General features: G+C 44.5%; 1 protein-coding gene across 9 annotated transcripts in view; it reads left to right on the top strand.

Annotated features, from left to right (window-relative positions):
* Positions 1–22,167, top strand: part of Slc24a2 (solute carrier family 24 member 2) — a 245,733-nt gene that overhangs the window by 201,981 nt on the left and 21,585 nt on the right. For all 9 annotated transcript variants that reach the window (XM_085839192.1, XM_029476317.2, XM_029476319.2 and 6 more), the window contains 2 exons: positions 7,285–7,428; positions 19,162–19,251. In XM_085839192.1, coding sequence (XP_085695318.1) covers positions 7,285–7,428; positions 19,162–19,251 — 234 coding nt within the window. The remainder of the gene's footprint in view (positions 1–7,284; positions 7,429–19,161; positions 19,252–22,167) is intronic.

Consider the following 22,167-nt stretch of genomic DNA (forward strand, 5'->3'; position numbering starts at 1 on the left):
GGTATGCTCCTCCACCCACTCTCCCACTCCTGACTCACTGCTCTAGCATCCGCCTACGTTGGGGCGTCAAACCTCCACAGGACCAAGGGCCTCTCCTTCCATGTGTACTCTTTGGCTGGTGATTTTTACAGCCAGATCGTATGGGGGCACTTCCTCAGTTCAGGTTCCCTCCTTTCAGATAACTATAACTTGTGTCAAGTTGACATAAAACTAGCCAGGACAGTGGGTCAGTCTTGTCCATAATCTGTGTTCTATTTCTGAAGTTGGTTGGCAAGGATGTCTGTCAGTATGTTGTTAGCCTCCACGAATTGGCCAGTACATTTTGTGAGAGAATAGAGACAGCCAGTTTGCACCATTTCCTCTGTGCCAAACACAGTTTAGCCGATGCTTACATAGCAGGCGCCCTGTGGAAGGCTCCAGGCACTTTCTACTAGGCAACCGGTTGTTGACCATAGAACCATTCACTGTTTTAAAGAATCACTGTGCATTTGGGTTAATTTTGCCTTAAAAGAAAAAAATTCTAGCACTGGTATTGTTTTTAAGTCTGCACAGAACTCCGAGTCAAGGTGTCACAATATTATGAGTCTTACCATCTGCTTAGAAGCTCAGTTTCCAATAGAAAGTCATCTAAAAGCTACCTACTGAATAACATAGTGATTTTCCTCAGGGCTGTGGAATTTCCCCTTCCTTTTTGTTTACAGAGTCTTCTATTTAATCCATTTGAACTAAGAGAAGAAAATTGGATTTTTGGTATCACTGCGGTTGACAAATGCTCAATAAATACTGGATGGGTGAACAGATGGGAGAGACCAGTCCGTTTCCACCTTCATATCAAATAAGTGAACTGTAGGACTCTATTGTTGGGAACGATATTATAATTCACATAATCAAATCTCTCTCCTGGAAGAAATTATCTTCCCGACTGTTTATTTTTAAGAGTGATAACAGCCATGTTTTGAGTGTTTGTTCTGTGCCAAACACTGTTCTAAGTACTTTGCATGAATTATTTCAGGCCAGTGATTTAAAGAAAACTTCTAGAACAAAATTCCTATTTTAAACAGCTTTCTTTCAGACTTCCTATTTCATAGGAAGCACATGAGGAGTGGATCCGTGTCCATGGCGTCTTTCTACAGCTGTCATTAGATGAGACACCCTCAGGATGTCCTCTGGGAGCATCTTACGGGCTCACTGCCCTGGCCCACACACCTTTCATCAGTTCCCATGGAGACCTACTTGGAGAGATGATGCATGTTAACAAAGAGCTTCTTTTTTAATGCTCTGGGCATAAAAAGGGAGAAAGGTAGTTCCAGGATAAAGACAGCACTGTTTTCTTGTGCACAGTCTTCCCCGGAGGCCATCATAACCTTTAAACACTGAATGACAGAATCCGTAACTGACCCAGCTCACATCTCGGCACTGCTGACATTAGTCCTAGGAAGGTTTATTATCATAAAGAGTTTCATTCATTTTCTACAATGTCCCATAGATGTCCATTTTAAAGGTAGCCAAAATAGATTGTCCACAGTTATGGGAGTCCAGGGTGGCATCAAGCAATGAAACCCACATAAAATCTCATCACTGGGCATCGCTGCCACCTTCCCCATCAGCAAACCCAGGGGGAAAGTAAGTCTGTCTTCTTGCCTGTGTTTGAGAGTCTGGTATTCACCAGTGTCTATAGCTCCTGCATTTCAGTTTTTTCAATATTTTTAAATTAAATTACACAATTTCTCCCTTCCCTTTCCTTCCTCCAACATTTTGCATGCTCCCCACAAATTCATAACCTCTTTTTCTCTGTTATCATTACATATGTGTGTGTGTGTGTGCGCATAAATATATAAATACAACTTGCTCATCTCATTTAGTATTACTTGTATGTGTGTGATTTGGTAGTGGATAACCAATTAGGGGGCTCCTCCTTGGGGAAGACTATGCCCCCAGCTTTCCTTAGCTATCTGTACTTTGTCTATGGGTGGGGCCCAGTGAGATTCCCCTTCCAAGTTAGCATGTCTGTTGGTGTCATCCTTATTCAGGTCTTCTGTTGACACTCACATTGTTGAGGGTATCATGGGTGAATCTTCCCTGTCACTTCTAGGTGACACAGTTTCCTAGCAGGTTTCCTGATCCTCTGGCTCTTACAATCTTTCCAAGGGGATTGGGGGGGATCGACTCTTTTTGAGAAAAAAAATTAGCTGTCCAGACAATCAAAAAATCAGTTTTAGGCTCAATATAATAAATGAGGAAATGTCTCTTAAGTGCTTAGCATTTGTTACAGCCGAGCTCTTAAATTTTTATTTGTGTGTGTGTGTGTGTGTGTGTGTGTGTGTGTGTGTGTGTGTCTTGGGGTGGTGTGTCGGTGGATGAGTGGTATGCGGGGCCTTCAGAGTTCAGAAACACTATATTTTTTAAACCAGGTTCAGGGGCTGAAGAGATGGCTCAGTCCTAAAGTTCCTGCCACACAAGCATGAAGACCTGAGAGCAGACCCATGCTAGCCAAGGAAAAGCCAGGTGCAGTGGTGCACATCTGTAACTCCAGCACTGGAGGCAGAGACAGGCAGATCCCTAGAAACCATTAGCCTGCCAGCATAGCTGAACCCATGAGCTCCAAGTTCATAGCCACAGTAGGTTGAATTTATTACAGACAAAGCTGGGAAGCCTGATGTCACGGGTCACAAATGCCTACTCTGTTTGTGGCATTGAGAAAAGGAACAGTGTAGAATAGAGAAGAAATAGGTCACTAAGGCCTGGCCTGGAATTGGGACCTTCTTTCAACAGGTCACTTCATCTCAGGGCCCTCATCCATCAACCAAGACAGATGGCCTTGGCCGTGGGGTGCTTCCAACTCTGAAGCTCTTTGGCTGCTTCTCCTGGCACGTAAAGCCCCTTCGCTAAAAGACCCCGGAGCTTGACAACTGAAGTTGGCTTTTATGATCTACAAGCACCCTCAGAAAGCTTGACTGACAGTCTCTCAGGGAGGTAGCCTCCTCAGGAGAGACAAAAAAGTTCTGCCTCAAGTTGGCAGGGTTTAAAGACCTGCTGACTGTGAGGTGCACCAGTGTCTGCAGGGGACATGCCAGCCCGTGACACTGCAGACACTGAGAGGCTGCCTCATGGCACACTGAGGTGCTGCCAGTGGGGAGAGGCAGCACCTCTAAGTTCTGAAGTGAATAGGGACAAGAGAGTAAGATCTTCACTTCCAACTTGAAGCAAATAAATCCCAGCTGAGCGGAGTCAGGGGGGCCAACCCTGGCCACCCTGAGGCCACTCTCTGTGAACTAGGGGTGAGGCCTTGCCAGCAACCAGGACAACTAAATCTAAAAGCAGCTTATTTATAGATCCCTTTTGGGGTTGTTTTGCTTTGTTTTCATTTTAATTCCCGCAAAGAAGAGATTGCCTTAGAGTGAGTTACCTTCACTCTAGAATCTGGTAGCCACCCTTCACAAGCGAAAATGATATACTGAGTTGCTTTCAAGAAATAGTGTTCAGGCTTCAGAGGTAACCTTGGGCCTGGCGAATCCCTACAGCGTACATGCAAAGATGCTAAATGGATGCCCCAAGTCCTGCAAGTAGCCAACAGTAGGTGCCTTGAGATCATCTGGTTTTGCCTCTCCTAGGCAGGAGCCCAGATTTTCATAATTGGCTTTATACATAAAAGGAGAGGCTGCTTGAGAACTCTGGGAACTGGAGTTTGCAAGTTCTGACTCTGTTGCCTGCTCTCCCCATCCTATTAGATCTGAGGGCCAATGCCCCACCTATCACTCGGGCAGCTAGTTAAAGTTCTCTCTCTCTCTCTCTCTCTCTCTCTCTCTCTCTCTCTCTCTCATGTGTGTGTGTGTGTGTGTGTGTGTGTGTGTGTGTGTGTGTGTGTGTGTGTGTGTGTGTTAAGCATTTCTCTATACATCCTAGGCAAACCTGCCACTCACCATATAGCCCAGACTGTCCTTGAAGACTGGAATCCTCCTGCCTCAGCTTTCAGGAGTACTAGGATTATAGTTATAAACTCACCCCCACCCACTGCTAAGTAATGTGTTTTCCTCTAAGGTTCTTTTATATCAGAAATTGCAAGGTCCTAAAGAGTTAGTCACTAGCCTAGTTTTGTGTAACCATAAGCTTGTACAGGACCCCAGCAGACAGCAAACCATGTTGAGCCTTTATATCAGAAATCCCTTGGATTCTTTCTGGCATAACCTGCTCTCCTTGCCTTGTTTTCTAGAGGCTTTCTTCAGACACTTTAGGAGGCAAGCGTGGGTCATCACAAGGTCAAAGCTAGCATGCCACACACAACTCTAGTAAAAGCTGAAGCTCGTTGCCCTGACCTCAATGGCCTCTTTCTTGGAGACAAGCCTAATTCAAACATTGCATCTCCTGCTCAGGCAAAGACAAAATAGACCCTGAACTTGGAACAGTGTGTTCTTCTGCCATGTCTCTAACCAGCTTGCAAGCTGTTGCCCCTTGAGCAGGAGTGAGATTTCCCTGGCAAGAAGACAAAAAGAAGTTCTTCTGAAGTGTTCTGACAACTTGCTCCTGAGGACCCTCTCTCATCCATCCCAGGGTCCTAGGCTCCATCACATCCCTGCAGCAAGAATTACCCCCCATGAAGAGTGGAAATTCCCATTGGCCTAGCCTCAGGCACAGACTCTTCTACTCCACTTCTGCCCTAGCAACAGCCTCCTTAAATGCCACCCTTGGACCCCCATACCACATAGCTAACTGTTTGCACTGGACACTGGTGTGTTTAGAGCTTAAGCATCCAAACAGACAATTATTTTCTGCTATTTGCTCGTGGCGCTGCCTGCCTGGTGACTTTGGCAGATGGAGAAGAGAGCTAATCCGTAGGTTACAAGAAGAAGGTTATTGATGAAATGTCACCATCTGTTGGTGTCATTAAAATGATATGAGTCATAAAGCATTGCTTTTGGGTTTTGGGGTTTTTTTTCTCTCAAAAAGGATAGCTTGGAGTTTAGAAATAAGTTGTTAAGTTGTAGATGGAGGTGGGGTCAGAATGGGGAGGAGAGGCTACCCCAGGAGAAAGAGCTTGACGAATCCATCAGATGAGCTGATTCATCATCAGGGAAGCCAATCCTCTGCTCGGTTTAACCCTGTATGTGCATGGCATGAGGTGCAGTGCTCATGAAGGCTGGCATAGTACCTCAACTCTCCATGCCTACTTCTTGGTGCCTACTACCAGGTCATGGATGGGAAAGTCATTCATTTGGTTACATGAAGACCTCATTGGAAGAAAATGTAATAGGCCCCCAACTGCCCCATGACACACAGATTCTTGTACCCAGATGGTACCATACATGTGTAAGCACATAGGAGATGTTTGTCTCTGTGGGTCACCTCTCCTCCAAGGATGATGAGGTGGCTAAGATCTGGGACAGAACCTCCAGAAGAAAAGACAGTGGTGGACAGAGCGGCTTCTGCATCACATTAACAAATGGGTTGGAGAAGGTTGCGGTATGTGTTTGATGAAGGTTGAGGTAACCAAAATACATTGTCAGCTTCTTTACCTAATCCCCACAATTCTCTCTTATTTGGACTTTGTGAATTCTTACCCACTGCCACAAACCTGTTCTTTTCAGTCTTTTCCAGTATGACTTCCAATCTCTTGATTTTTTTTTAAAGCACTATTGTCCATCCCTAATGTGCACCAGTAAATAAATTAGCAGTAGTATTGCTATGGATCCCTACATACCCAGCCATGACCTCTAGTTAAGTGCTTTGTCCCTTAAGCCATCTGACCCAAACCTTTTCCACCTGTCCTTCCTTAGGAACACAGACACTGAAGGAGTTCAACCCAGGTGCTTAAAACATGTGCAAAAGCCTGACAGTGCTATCTGTGCTATCTAAAGGAAACGTCACTGCAAGAGCACTTATTGATATTTTTAGATCTGGTGCTCTGTCCCGCTGCTGCTCTGTCTTTTCTATACAAGCAGGTCAACAGCAATGGATGGTGTCAGCAGTGGTGACACTGTGGCCACATCTCAGGGACCAATGGTCATCCTGCTGGGTAAATCCACCTTTTGTCTCTTCTGCCCCTGGGGCTTGAGAGCAGCTGACTGCAATAGAAGCCACCAGAACACTGGGAGCAGGCTGCCACATCAGAGACTGAAATGTCAGGCAGGGTTGATCCCATGGTATGCTTCAGCCCTGTTTCTCTGAGTCCTGAGGCATGTGTTTGGATAATATGCCTTTAATGACGAATGAAATGGTTTCGAATTCACCCCATTGATTAAGCAAGTTAGGAACACCCGTGCAGATGTGCTGAGCTTATTCTTGGGTGGGAGAGAAGTGGCTAGGGCCTCTCAGGACTATCACTGAACAGTTTCTGAAATGAGTTCTGTGTGCCTGGTGAGTTGGAGAGGAAGAGAGGAGGGGAAAGGAATGGGGCAGGAAGAGATCTTCTTTTTTTTTTTTTTTTTTAAAAACATGTGTTCTTCCTTCCAAGGTGTCTGAATCACAGCCCTAGGGAAAAGGAGATGGGGTCACAGGTCAATAGATCAGCAGATATTGTTAATCATGAAATAGTCATGAAGGGAGATTTTTTTTTTGAAAGGATGAGGTGAATCATATCAAGGCACATTATATTCAAATATCATAAAGAAGCCCATTGTTTTTACAGTTGAATAAGAGACACAGTTGGATCAAAAAGAAATTATGAGTAATAACTATGGTTGATGCTAAATAATCAGTTGATGTGAGCGCCCGTCTCGCCAGCAAGAACAACGCCACAATAGGATCCTTCTGCACACGTTTATTGGGAGAGCATTGATTGCATAGGCGAAAAAGACCCTGAACCCAGAAATGGTGCTGCTTATATAGGCCTAGGAGTGATGTGTCCATACCTGATTGGTTATACTACCAGTACCTCATTAATATGCGTCGGGCCAGGCAGTGACTTGGCAAAAACCTCTTATGCACATGTGCACATTGGTTGTTTACCCATAATCATGGGCAGTGGCCAGTGGTAGCCAGCGCCACTCTGCAACGGCACATGTGGCTTCCCACAAGTTGATAAACATGAGAGGCCATAAGATATCCCCAAGGAATGAAAAGAAACTTCTAGAGTGCTCTGGAGGGGTGGAGAACTGCTTGTTCCTGAGCCTCAGGTTGTGACAGATGGGGTGCTCTTACAAAAGAAAGCCCATGAAGGCAGCTGAGGTGGCTTGGGAAAGCTTGGGTGGGACTCAAGAGGACCTTCACTTGCTCTGCAGTCTTGCGGTTTGTAGCCCTGTAATTCCCCTTGCCTGCCTGCCTGTTTATATCTATCCTCTTGTTCTACAGAAGGCCACAGAGACTGCCGAGGAAGAAGATGACCAGCCCCTCAGCCTGTCCTGGCCAACCAACACCCGCAAGCAGGCCACCTTCCTAATCGTTTTTCCCATTGTGTTCCCTCTCTGGATCACCTTACCTGACGTCCGCAAACCTGTGAGTGAACCCCTGTAGAAACAGCTCCAGTGTAAAAGCATGGTAGCCACCATAATCTATTTCCAGTTGTGTTTAAAGAGAAAGGTGAGGTGACATGCATGTAACTTCATGCATGTCAGGCATGCCTGAAACTTCAACCACAGCGATTGTTCAGTGACTAAAAAAACATGAACCACCCCAGAAATCAAACGTGTGAAACCACCATTTTATTCTGCTCATGGATCCTATGGGACAGGAATTGGAGTGGGTACACTGGGTATGGTTCATCTCTACCCCAGGCAGATCTCTGTGGGTTCAAGGGCAGCCTGATCTACATAGTGAGTTCCAGGACCACCAGGAATATGTAGAGAGAGCGTAACATTTTACAAAGGGAGAGAAAAGTGGTAGCCTTCACCTAGAGGCAAGAAAAATGACTCAGTGGTTAAACACACATGCTGCTTTTGCAGAGGACCTAAGTTCAGTTCTCAGAAACCACAATAAGTGACTCACAGCCACTTGTAACTCCAGCTCTGGGGATGCTGTCTTCCGGATTCTGAGGGAACCTGCAGACAGGTGTGTCCAAACCCAGACATAGACACATACATATATACACAATTTTCAAAAATTAAATCGTAAAAAAGTCGACCTGGAATATATACACCAGTGTCACATGCTATATGAATCTCTCGATGAGAAAAATGTCAAAATACTGGAACCCTCCATAGTGATTTTCTCTTAAGGAATACAACTCAAGGTCCAAGCAGGAAAGCAGTTCTGCATTTTCTTAAATTTTCTTTTGGCTATATATTGGATTTAAAACATTGGATTTAAAGAATTGCAAATGCCTACATGTATGATATTCCTTCTACCATTGTATTCCCGTCACTATACCCAATATTATTATTTGAGATTGTCAGATGTCAAAGCTGTGAATGCCATACATACCATTAGCAAACTGCAAACTGTGAGTGCAGACTAAGCGAAGGAACGTTCTCTCCCAGGGCTGGCAAACTCAGATCCTGAACCATTAATGGAGTGGAAACACTAATGAGATTAATAGGGCACGGACATCTGCACACACATGACAGAAGCATGCGCCTATCATGTATCAGATTCTGCACTGATATTTTCAACAGACCACCTCGTGGGATCTCCAGAAACATCTATAATAGGATATACGTATTATTGGTGAAAGAAAAAATATCAGCACAGGATCCCCAAGACCAAGTTCTCAGCCAGGACAAAGGAGATTTATTTTCCCCAAAAGGACAAAGAGCAGGGGATAAGAGACAAAGACCAGACTGGGCGGTGATGGTGCACACCTTTAATCCCAGCACTTGGGAGGCAGAGGCAGGCGGATTTCTGAGTTCAAGGCCAGCCTGGTCTACAGAGTGAGTTCCAGGACACCAGGGCTATACAGAAAAACCCTGTCTCAAAAAACAAACAGAGAGAGAGAGAGAGAGAGAGAGAGAGAGAGAGAGAGAGAGAGGAGAGATAGAAGAAGAGGAAGAAGGGGAAAGGAACAAGGGAGAAGGTGTAGGGATATATATCCCAGAGGGGAATGGGCAAAGGACTGCCTCTGGCTAGAGAAGAAACACAAACTGGCCCACAGGAAAATTGCAGTTTATAAAGTTACAAGGGGAAATCCTGTGTTAGGATGAGGTGTTTAATTTTAATTGGTCCTGTAGGTTAGGAGGCTTTTGATTGCTGGACTTCAGTATTTTGATAGCTGGACCTTGGTGGTCATCCTCAGGAGGAGGAAGTAGCCACATAAGGGAACAGACCTTGGAGGCCATTTTAGGAATGTAATCTAGTGGGTTTTAGCAAGGCAGAGGGAATGGGAGAGAAGGGCAAGGCCTGCCATAGCCGTGCTCACCAGCCTTTGAGGGCAGGCTGCGCAGTGAAGAGAGTCCCATGCACTTCCGTCTTCTCCTCAGTCAGACTTGTCACGATTGAGCTGTGAGAGGTGATAGTCAATCCTCACTGTGAACTCGACTGGACTGAGAATCACCTAGAAGACTTGTGAGAAACACCCCTAGGTAGGACTTCAAAGGTGTTTCAGGGAGGATTATGGAAAGGGACAGATCTGTCACAGGGGTAGATAGAATAAAAGGGAGAGGAGAAGGCTACCAGAGTCCCAGCATTTCCTCTCTGCCTCTTGCCCACTTGAAGTGAAGTTCAGCCCTACCATGCACTTCTGCTCCCAAGATGCTCTGCCCAAGGGCACAGAGCAAAGCAACAGTTGGCTCTCATTAGCCAGGTAGCCTCTCGACCATATCACATTTCGCCATGCAGTCTGCCCTCAAGGGCTGATGGAGCTTTCTCTGTTAGTCCCTCTTCTAACTGCTGTGACTGGCTTCCTGGCAGAAACAGCCTAAGGAAAGAAGGCTGGATTTTGGCTTGTGGTTTTAAAAAGATAAATTCCATCAGGTCTGGAAAGCATGACTGATTGACATGAGACAGCTGGTCACATGACACCCACAGTCAAAGCAGAGAGCTGTGAATACTAGTGCCCACTGATTTCCTTCTGTTGCCCCACCTGGGGTTGCCAAAGGATGCTGTCACCCACATGTAGGGTGAGCCTCCTCTTCTCAGTTACACCTCCTTGGGTGTGCCCTCAAAGACAAACCCAGAGGTATCTCTCCTATGTGATTCCAAATCCTGTCAAAACAATGAAGATTAGCCACCCCAAGCATCAGCTACAATATGAAGAATGGACAGAGAATGGTCCATCCATTCTCTGTCCTTTTCTGGGTTTGGTGTACTGTTCCAAGCAGAAATGAGACTACCAAGGGAACGTTTAGTTATGTTCAGATTTCCTCAGCAAATATTCAGCACTAAGGACCACAGAGGCCCTTAAAGAGCATAATAACACAAAATTCATAGTTTAATAACTAAGCCAAGGTATGCTTGCTTTGCTGGATAGTTTTATGTCAACTCGATACAAGCTAAAGCTGTCTAAGAGGACAGAACTCAAATGAGAAAATGCTTTCATAAATGGAGCTATAGGAAAACCTGTAGGGCAATTTCTTAATCAGTGATTGATGGAGGAGGGTCCAGTCCATTTTGGAGCTGCCATCCCTGGGCTGGTGGTCCTGAGTTCTACGAAAAAGCAGGCTGAGCGAGCTGTGGTGAGCAAGCCAGTAAGCAGTATTGCTCCACAGCCTCTGCATTAGCTACTGCCTCCAGATTCCTGCCTTGTTCGAGTTTCTGTCCTGATTTCCTTTCATAATCAACAGTAATGTGGAAGTAGAAGCCAAATAAATCCTTTCCTCCTCAAGTTACTTTTAGTCAGAGTGTCTCATCATAGTGATGATGACCAGAAGTGAAAAACTTACATAGAACTCAAAGCAAGATTTCATAGCAATGGCCAAAGGAGACTAGAGCCTCAGCCCCCACCCCCACTCCAAGTCGAGTTCACTCGATTGCCCTGACTGTGGCAGTTTGTTCCCCCTCTCCTATCTTATAGGAGCAACCTCGAGAAATGCATTTCTCCAGACCCCATTTTTTGTCAGCTATTAATAAAGGTTCCTAAGATGCTGTACTGGCTAGTTTTGTGTCAGCTTGACACAGCTGGAGTTATCACAGAGAAAGGAGCTTCAATGGAGAAATGCCTCCACGAGATCCAGCTGTAAGGCATTTTCTCATTTAGTGATCAAGCGGGGAGGTCCCCTTGTGGGTGGTGCCATCTCTGGGCTGGTAGGCTTGGTTCTATAAGAGAGCAGGCTAAGCAAGCCAGGGGAAGCAAGCCAATAAAGAACATCCTTCCATGGCCTCTGCATCAGCTCCTGCTTCCTGACCTGCTTGAGTTCCGGTCCTGACTTCCTTGGTGATGAACAGCAGTGTGGAAGTGTAAGCTGAATAAACCCTTTCCTCCCCAACTTGCTTCTTGGTCATGATGTTTGTACAGGAATTGAAACCCTGACTAAGATGCCTAGATTCCCCACCAGCCTTGGCCATCTGTGATAGACAAATGCAAAAATAAAGAGATCAGCCTCAAGATCAAAAATTCAGGTGACAGCAGATGCTGGCGAGGATGTGGAGAAAGAGGAACACTCCTCCATTGTTAGTGGGATTGCAAGCTTGTACAACCACTCTGGAAATCAGTCTGGCAGTTCCTCAGAAAATTGGACATAGTACTACCGGAGGATCCAGCAATACCTCTCCTGGGCATATATCCAGAAGATGTTCCAACCGGTAAAAAGGACACATGCTCCACTATGTTCATAGCAGCCCTATTTATAATAGCCAGAAGCTGGAAAGAACCCAGATGTCCCTCAACAGAGGAATGGATACAGAAATTATGGTACATTTACACAATGGAGTACTACTCAGCTATTAAAAAGAATGAATTTATGAAATTCCTAGCCAAATGGATGGACCTGGAGGGCATCATCTTGAGTGAAGTAACACAATCACAAAAGAACTCACACAATATGTATTCACTGATAAGTGGATATTAGCCCAAAACTTAGGATACCCAAGATATAAGATACAATTTGCTAAACGCATGAAACTCAAGAAGAATGAAGACCAAAGTGTGGACACTGTGCACCTTCTTAGAATTGGGAACAAAACACCCAGGGAAGGAGTTACAGAGACAAAGTTCGTAGCTGTGATGAAAGGATGGACCATTTAGAGACTGCCGTTTCCAGGGATCCATCCCATAATCAGCTTCTAAACGCTGACACCATTGCATACACTAGCAAGATTTTGCTGAAAGGACCCAAATATAGCTGTCTCTTGTGAGACGATGCCGGGGCCTAGCAAACACAGGAGTGGATGTTCACAGTCAGCTATTGGATGTATCACAGGGCTCCCAATGGAGAAGCTAGAGAAAGTACCCAAGGAGCTAAAGGGATCTGCAACCCTATTGTTGGAACAACATGATGTACTAACCAGAACCCCGGAGCTCTTGTCTCTAGCTGCATATGTATCGAAAGATGGCCTAGTCGGCCATCAATGGAAAGAGAGGCCCATTGGACTTGCAAACTTTATATGCCCCAATATAGGGGAATGCCAGGGCCAAAAGAATGGGAATGGGTGGGTAGGGAAGTGGGGGGCGCTATGGGGGACTTTTGGGATAGCATTGGAAATGTAATTGAGGAAAATATGTAATAAAAATATTAAAAAGAAAAAAAAAGAAAAAAAAAAAGAGAGAGATCAGCCTCAATACAATATTGCAGAAAGAGACTATGCCCCAGGTTGTCTGCAATAGTCTCAGTTTACTCCGAGAGCACACTGGTTGGGAGACAAGCTATGTGTACCTCCCTGCACATACAAGAGGCCAAATGAAATAAACCTTGCCCATAGATACACGACCCGTTAAGATGTTTCCTGGTCATGTTTATTACAGGGGACTTTTATTAGATTGTTTCTTATGTCAATTTTTTTTTTTTTTTTTTGCTCTGAAACACACCACCTCAAACTCAGCTTAAAACTAGAATGCTTCAGCCCATGGTTCTGAAGATGGGAAGTTTACACTTGGCTCGGTTGGGCAGTTCTCCTGGGAGCAGGTTGTCATAGGAGAGGAGCCTCTCCCATGAAACAGCTTGTATTCAGCAAGATCTCTTTCAGTAGTCAGGTCTGGACTTAGTCACAGGATAGAAAATGACCAAGAACTATAAGAATGAAAACTCCAAAAACCCTCCTGAGATCTAGTTTGGAATTTGACTCCATCATTGCCAGCACATTTTGTTGATTAAAGCCAGTATAAAGCCAACCCAGACCTCAGAGAAGATAGAGATCATCTATTGATGGGAAAGGCAGAGTGTCTTAGATTAGGTCTCCATTGCTATGAAGAGAGACCATAACCAGGGCAACTCTTATAAAGGACATTTAATTGGGGCTTGCTTATGCTTTCAGAGGTTGAGTCCATTAGCATCATGGCAAGAAGCATGGTGGCGTGCAGGCAGATATGGTGTTGGAGGAGCTGAGAGTTCTACATCTTTAGCCATAGTCAGCCAGAAGGAGATTATCTTCCAGGCAGCTAGGAGTAGGGCCTCAAAGCCTCTCCCACAGTGACACACTTCCTCCAACAAGGCCATACCTCCTAATAGTGCCACTCCCTGCGCCAAGCATATTCAAACCACCAGACGGAGCTTTACTGGCAGCTGGGGTGGGGGGGGGGGGTGTCTTTGTTTTAGTCCTGCCACAGACCTCACATATGTCCACAAAGGCCATGGGAGGTAATATCAAGGGAGAAGGAAAAGAATGGGAAAATTAACAAATATTCGCTCCTCTTTAGAGCCTACGATCTCTGTTTCTTCTGTAGTTTTTTAAATTCCTAATGGGGATGAAAATCCCAAAGCTTACCAATAATTACAGAGAAAGCATGATTGGATAGCTCTAATTTCAGAATAAATATTACTCCCACTTGTTTTTATTCCCACGTCATTTCTATGCAAATTTTATGCCTATGTTTATTGAATATTGCATACTTTCCACTCAGACACTAAGCAGGAGTCTCACAGTTACAGTCTTCTTAAATTAACAACTTTGTTTGAATAGTGAAAGGGCTAAAGTGTAATTCTTGATGAGAAACATAACTTTGAGGGAAACTGAAAACAATAAACAATAAAACACCCAATGTTATGTTCTCCTGTGGCCTGAGATGGATGCTCTTGAGACAGGAAGACGTGATCTGTGCGAGCCAGGAAGGATGCTGAGCGCCCAGCTAGAGGTCTGTAGGTTCATTCATCTATTCATTCACCAGGTTGTTATTGATTGTCTAGCAGGAGCCCAACATGATGCAGCAAAAATGAAGTGATGGAGACCCAGGGAGGTTAGTGGTTTGTTCAGCCACGGTCAGCTACTAAGAGGGAAGCCATGGCTCCATCTTACCAGGCATCCACAGTACCATCCCAGGGATCAGCCTTCTCATTGCTCAAAAACTGCACTAAAGACAATAGTGTACAGACACAACTGTAATTATTATCCGGGCACTTTTTATGTCCTCGGGTGCTCTGCTCAACCTTTTGTGTACATAAATCTTCAGAACATTTAGATTTGTACTGTTTTAGGCTTGCATTTTGCAAGTGAAGAAACCAAAACTTAAAGAGGTTATATTTTTTTTTCTTAAGTGAAAAATCCCTGTGCAATTGGGAGCAGAGATTTCAACTTCCACTGTCTTAACCAGGGTGGCCATGTTTTCATCTTAGTAGGATTGTTGTGTGAAAACTTCTTAAATGTTTTTTAAGATGGCTCAGCAGGTGAAGGCAGTTGCTACCACGCCTTCTGGCCTAAATTTGATTCCCAGGACCCACATGGTAGAAAGAGATAACAGTCTCCCACAAGTTTTTCTCATACCTTCACACCACACACACACACACACACACACACACACACACACACACTGTCTTAGTCAGGGTTTCTATTCCTGCACAAACATGATGACCAAGAAGCAATTTGGGGAGGAAAGGGTTTATTCAGCTTACTCTTCCACATTGCTGTTCATCACCAAAGGAAGTCAGGACTGAACTCAAGCAGGTCAGGAAGCAGGAGCTTAGCAGAGGCCACGGAAGGATGTTCTTTACTGGCTTGCTCGGCCTGCTCTCTTATAGAACCCAAGACTACCAGCCCAGAGATGGCACTACCCACAAGGGGCCTTTCCCCCTTGATCACTAATTGAGAAAATGCCTTACAGTTGGAGCTCAAGGAGGCGTTTCCTCAATTGAAGCTCCTGTCTCTGTGATAACGCCAGCTGTGTCAAGTTGACACAAAATTAGCCAGTACAAACACTAAATAAATGAATGAACAGGTAAATAAATACATGAGTGTTTTAAAAATGTATGCTTCAGGCCAGACTTAACGGTAAGTTCCTGTGACCTATTACTCAGAAGACCAAAGCAAGACAGTTATAAATTTGAAAACACTCTAGGCTACGTAGCAACACCCCCATCCCTTCCGCCCAAAGCATATTCTTCAGGACATGGCACAAAGTAGATGCCCGGTGACTATTAAATTTAGAACGGCAAGGACGTGGCCTGTTTGCTCAGCCAGCTATTGTCCAGTGACATTTTTCAAACCAACATCACACTGCTCTACTAAAAGCGTCTAATGGGAACATTAGCTGTCAATTAGGTACCTAACCATTACATTGGAAACGAAATGGACAGCACATGGACACAATTTGCTCACTTGCTAATTGGTACAAAGCCTATCCTAACAGATGTCAAAATGAGGCACCATTCCTGACTCTCACCTAATGTGTTAGACCTCGGTTTTTAGGGCTATTTTCTCTCTTCCAATGGGACTGGTAACCTGATACCTGTACAGATGCTCCAGGGCAGTGATATCCAGAATGAAACCGTGGAGTCTAAATGAGGAGAACGGTCCAGACCGAAATGAGAGAAGTGATTTCGTGGGTTGTGAGACTGGGCATGGCAAGGCAGTTTGACAGAGAAACAATTAGACAAGCTGCTGGAGCATGAAGGGTTGCAACTTCCGAAGCAAGAACAATATAGGAAGGCTGGGGAGGCAGATGGCCAAACAGCTGGATCACTGGCCTCTGTTTCCTGGATGCTTTTTTAAATTTTCTGACGTTGGGAATAGATCCTGGCATCATGGTGGTGGTGGTGGTGGTGGTGGTGATGATGATGGTGATGGTGATGGTGATGATACTTGTGCTGTCTGTGGCTGTGTGTATTTTGAGCAGTTTTTGGCCCTGTTTTCTTCAGGAAGTGTGAGGCACACATACGGTGTAGTCAGCTGACCTGAATTTCATCTCTAATTGAAGATCTGTATAGAAAGTAGGCACCAAATCTTTACCTGCTCCTAGTAAGTGATGAGGACCCCGAAATTCACCTAAGAATATTTGCTTTTTGAAAAAGCCTCTATCTAATTCAACAGTTGGTGCTTTTTGATGCCTATTAATTATTAATTGATATCCTGATTAAGAATCATAAGTATCAAATATTGGATTGGGCAGGTTTTCACGGAAGGATTGGTTTCCACTTGGTTTCTTTACATCCCTAATGTCACCCTGGCTTTGTCCATTTGGCTGGGAATGTTCTACAGTCCAGTGTTATAAGGGAATCTTAGTATTATGATTCTGACTGACAAGGTCATCTGAATGAACAGACATGCAAATAGGGACATTTTCAAATGTATTAAATGAGAAATAAAGAAAAGTATACATTTAGTAAACACACAAAGCTGGAAATAGATCCACCTGTGAGGAGGCTTGAGGGCGCAAGGTATGGATGGCTCAGCATAAAGTAGATAATAGCTCTCTGTTCTTATGTGTGATTCTCATGACACATGCAGAATCCTGATCTAGTTCCTACTGGAGTCAGGGGTAGCCTTATGTGGCAATCACTGCCTGTCTCTGCCTACGACAGAGCATGGCCCTGGGAGAGTGAAACCTGCATCCTGAAACAATAACTAGCAATCAGAAGGAAAAGGCTGGAAAGTCCAGTCAATTCAGTGTCCTGCCTGGGCGACCTTGGTGTCTTCTCTGGGGTAGGTGGTGGATTCCATACCTCAGGAATCCAGTTCCCAGCCTTCAAGAAATCTGCTTTGGGAATCAAAGGTGTAGGCTCAACTTTGGGGGGCTAAGGGGGGAAGAGGTGCCTCCTCATCACACACTGAAGTACCCAGGGCTCTAGGAGAGACAAGAGCCCTTATCCAAAACACTTTTCTAAGAAGGAGGAGAGCCAGCCAGTGGTGGTGCACACGCCTTTAATCCCAGCACTTGGGAGGCAGAAGCAGGCAGATTTCTGAGTTCAAGGCCAGCCTGGTCTACAGAGTGAGTTCCAGGACAGCCAAGGCTACACAGAGAAACCCTTCCTCGAAAGAAAGAAAGAAAGAAAGAAAGAAAGAAAGAAAGAAAGAGAGAGAGAGAGAGAGAGAGAGAGAGAGAGAGAGAGAGAGAGAGAAAGAAAGAAAGAAAGAAAGAAAGAAAGAAAGAAAGAAAGAAAGAAAGAAAGAAAACCAAGAAGGAGAATGAGCATAGGGAAGCACTTAAGGGTGATTGATGTTCGGCTTGCTCAACATCATGATGCCCTCTCCCAGTTGAGCATGCCCATTTGCTCTTACAGTCACCCCAGAGAATGCTCCTCTGAAAAGCAGCAGCCATTGAAAGAGACAAAAGATTCTTGTAAAGTCTCAGTCTTATGTGACTAATATGATAATAAAAAAGACTTACTCAAAGCTTGAAATTAACAGAGAATACAAGCCTTGTCTGGAACCATAAGCTATCACTGTGCTTCAAACTTAAAAGATTTTCCACACACGAGTTTATTTTTTTCCTTCCAACAAACCTTCAAATTCCATGGCAGCTCTTCAGACAACTGAGCTTCCCCTGTTTACATGAACTGCAGGCGCCACTGCCCTAACCTGGATGGCATTATCAAAGCACGATGTGTGTTTTTCTCAGCAAAGAAAGCTCTGAAATCAAAAGCAATGGCAAGAAGGGATGGTAGACTCTCAAACAGCATTCTGTTGTCTAACTAAGCATGGCTCATGTTTCCCATCAAGAGAATCAGCAGAAACTAGTTCATCACAAAGCACCATTGCCTGGGAATGGGATGAAGTCAGAAATATTGCATCTATTATGTATTTGTTTGTTCATTGTTTAGTCCATGTGCTCAGAAATGACTGGCAGGAGTTGGTTCTCTCCTTTCACCACATGGATTCTAAGAAGAGAACACAGGTTGTGTCTTATCAGCAGGTACCTTTGCCCACTAGGCTATCCTGTTAGTCCTGAAAGACTACATTTCTGAGTGCCTGAATTTTGAGTGATGTTCTGAGGGAAGGAACTCTGAGTGTTCTCACACTGTACAAGCCCAAAATGATGCAAAGTCCAGTGTCACAGGAATGGGACTTGTAGTATAGGTCAGAGTGGCACACAGGAGGAAACACATTCCCAAGAATGTGCCTGGCCTGCCCCTCCCCCTTAGCAATTGCTCTGATTGGGCAGCTCCACTTCTGTCCACGCCAACTGATGTGTGAGGTCTGTGCCCAGAAACTAGCCATCACCATCCATCTGTGGAGATGACTTTCCTGATAATTCATGGGACTCTAAGACGAATTCATTTATTTTCAACCTTCCTAATCCTTCCCATTTTTTGTTCCATATAATCAGTCACATGCAGGGTTTGGCATGTAGATTATTGTGACACATGGTTTGCCAGACTCTGATGGCCTGGTTCTGGAGCACTTGGGAGCAAACTAAAAAAAAAAAAAAAAAAAAAAAAGGGAGAGGGGAAGAGATAGAAGGAGGATGCAAGATGTTTAACAGAAGAAATGACAGAGAAGCCAGACCTTATAAAGGGCAGAGGGAGATGGCATTGGACATCTGACTACAGGCATGAACTGACATTCTCTAAAGTGGCTTCCAGAGCCTAATACAGTGGCACATGTCACAACACTTTAAAGGCTGAGGTAGGAAATTAGGATCTGAGGCCAACCTGAGCTACATAGTGAATTCTGGGCTGTATAGGCTAGCCTAGGGTATGAGACCTGTCTCAGAGAGAAGTGAGGAGAGGAGGAGGAGGAAGGGAGAGAGGAAGATATCTTTCTGAGTTCTACAGCCATTCAGCTTCCACTGATTTTAATTTCCTAGAATGAATGTTTCCTCTCCCAGTTTGATTAGGGGAAGGTAGCATCCTCTGATTGGTAATCCTGCGAGGAGGTAGGAATGTGGGAGAAATCATGGCAATGGCAAAGATGGCTTTGGCTTTGGGCCGTGGTGGAGCCACAAAGGGTACCACTGAGACAACGCTGACACTCTCCTCTCTGCTTGCCTTGCAGGCTTCCAGGAAGTTCTTCCCTATTACATTCTTCGGCTCCATCACCTGGATCGCAGTTTTCTCATACCTGATGGTGTGGTGGGCACACCAGGTAAGACTGCATGCCACCCATCTGCCTTGTTCGTCTCTAGTCTTGGTTGTTGAGAGGTTAATTGGTGTGTACGCTTTTTTGAAACAGTTATAATGTTGAGTGTAGTACAGACAAAGTATATTTCAGGAAAGGACTTTCTTATTCTCCAGGCTTATCTCTGTGGTCAGAAATCAAATCAGCAGAGCTGTTGTTAGACAGCTCTGTGGAGGAAGGCAAGCCTGGCTGCATCTCGCTCTCACCTAAGGCCTGGCTGAAGAAAGTTAAAATCTCATCTACCTCAGTGTCTTTATTTTGTCTTGAGCAAACAGCTTAGCATAGCTGTCTCCAGTGCTCACTCGTGTTCTCCCTCTCCCTCTCCCTCTCCCTCTCCCTCTCCCTCTCCCTCTCCCTCTCCCTCTCCCTCTCCCTCTCCCTCTCCCTCTCCCTCTCCCTCTCCCTCTCCCTCTCCCTCTCCCCCTCCCCCTCCCTCTCCCTTTCCTTCCCTCTCTCCCTGTCTCTCTCTTTCTCTGTCTCTCTACTCATCTAACTCTCAATAGATAGATAGATGATAAATAGATAGATAGATAGATAGATGATAGATAAATAGAAAGAAAGAAAAAAGAAAGAAAGGAAGGAAGAGACAGAGAGAGAGAGACAGAGAGAGACAGAGAGAGAGAGAGAGAGAGAGAGAGAGAGAGAGAGAGAGAGAGAGAGAAAGAGAGAGAGAGAGAGAGAGAGAGAGAAAGGAAGGAAGGAAGGAAGGAAGGAAGGAAGGAAGGAAGGAAGGAAGAAAGGAAGGAAGGAAGGAAGGAAGGAAGGAAGGAAGGAAGGAAGGAAGGAAGGAAGGAAGAAAGAAAGAAAGAAAGAAAGAAAGAAAGAAAGAAAGAAAGAAAGAAAGAAAGAAAGAAAGAAAGAAAGATAGGTCTCTGTGTATTGTGTGCATTATATGCATGTGTGCACATGTGTAAGTCCATATGGTAGTCATAGGAAGTCCTCTGTGTTGTCCTTTATTATTCCCTACCTTATATGACCTGGAGACAGTGTCTCTCCACTAAACCTTTCAGCTAGACTGGCAGGCAGCAAGCCCCAGTGTTCTTCCTGTCTCCACCCCAAGCCCCCATGCTGGGGCGACAGGCCTTTTCACACAGATACCTTGGATCTGAACCTAGGTCCTGAGACTCATGCAGTAACTGTTCTTGCCCACTGAGCTACCTCCTCAACCCTCACCAGCCTTTTAATTATTTATGTATTTATTATTTACATGTACATGCCAGAAGAGGGCATCAGATTGCTTTACAGATGGCTGTGAGCCACCATGTGGTGGCTGGGAATTGAACTTAGAACCTCTAGAAGAACAGCTAGTATTCTTACTCACTGAGCCATCTCATCAGCTCCCTCACCAGCCTTTTAACAATGGTTATTAAGAAAGGTCCCAAAGACAAAATGTTCTTCCTTGAGCTTCAGTTGAGAGAGAAAGAGAGAGAGAGAGAGAGAGAGAGAGAGAGAGAGAGAGAGAGACATACATAATGATGTATGTCATTCTTGTCTTAACTCAGTACCAGTCACAATGCTGGTTCCCAAGACATCATGGCAGAATTACTGCTTGGAAACATGAATGAGTGCTTTCAAACTTTCATCCTCAAAGCAGAGAGTAGGAACCATTACTTCTTGAGGATGGGCTCCATGCTGAGCAGTCCATGCCCTTTGTCTTTTTACTCTTGTTTTTAATCCTGTGGGTAGATTTGAGAGGGAATGTTCATCATCTGCAACCTGCAGATAAAGGAATTGAGTTCAAAACTGCTAAGAAAAGTGCCCAGGCAGCCAGGCATGGTAGCACATGTTTGGAATCCTAGTGCTTGAAAGGTAAAGGAAGGAGAATGAGAATCGGGAAATTGAGGCTAACCTCATCTGAGACATAAAAGGTATTCTGGGCTGTAGGGCGCACACCTGTGTTCTTGACCAGCCACCATGCTTCTCTTTGTCTTGTGCTCTTCTGTTGGAAATGGCACTCAAACTCCAAACATAAATCGTGTGATGCTAAATGGTCGCTGCAGCAGCATTCCCTCTAAGAATTAAAATCATTAAGAATGTTTAAATCAATTGCAACTTACTTAGGGTTAATTTAATCATTTAGTCAAAGAGAAGAGGAACATTATGTGCAAACTGGGCCTGCCTGTTTTCCAGGGAAATCACCAGCGTGAGTGGCTCCTTCATACAGCTAGCTGGCCCTTAGAGCACACAGCACACAGCTTCTTAACCTGTTTCTTTGTAAAGCTCTCCTTCTCCAAGAAATATTTTTACACAACAACCCCAGATATATCACCCTCTAAAACAAAAACACAAATCAAACATTTGCTGGTGGTAAAATCATAAAGAAATTTATTTTAAAACAGGTCTTGGGTATGTATGTATTTTTATTATTTGCTAAAGATGAAAGCTCATTCATTCCCACACTTCTGAGGGGGGTGCTTGTTTGTTGTTGCATAAAGAATGTCCTCTTAGAAGAATATTTGATGCTGTAGGAGATGGCGTCTTTAGAGTTTATCATTAATTGCCTGAGAATAGCGCATCACACAAATACACAGTACAATGCGGTACAGATCTGTTTAGAATTACATCAGAAGTGGCTAGAAATTCTGCCCTGATCCCAAGTTGGATAGAATTTGTTTAACTTTATTTCCACTTGTTTTATGTATTTGGGCAGAGAGGAGCATACACATGCCACAACACACGTGTGACTGTCAGAGGACAACGTGCAGAGTCATTTCTCTCCTGCCACCATGTAGGCTCTGGCATCAGGTCTCCAGGCTTGGAGGCCAGTGCCTTTGCTCACTGAGCAAATCTCATGAGGACCTCATTTAACTACTTTTTTAAGAAAATCAAGTCAGCAACTCAAACAGCAATTTTTATAACCTAATATTTTCACACAGTATTATC

This window comes from Mus caroli, unplaced genomic scaffold (assembly GCF_978045245.1).
Source record: "Mus caroli unplaced genomic scaffold, Mus_caroli_1 scaffold_6, whole genome shotgun sequence".
NCBI lineage: Eukaryota > Metazoa > Chordata > Mammalia > Rodentia > Muridae > Mus > Mus caroli.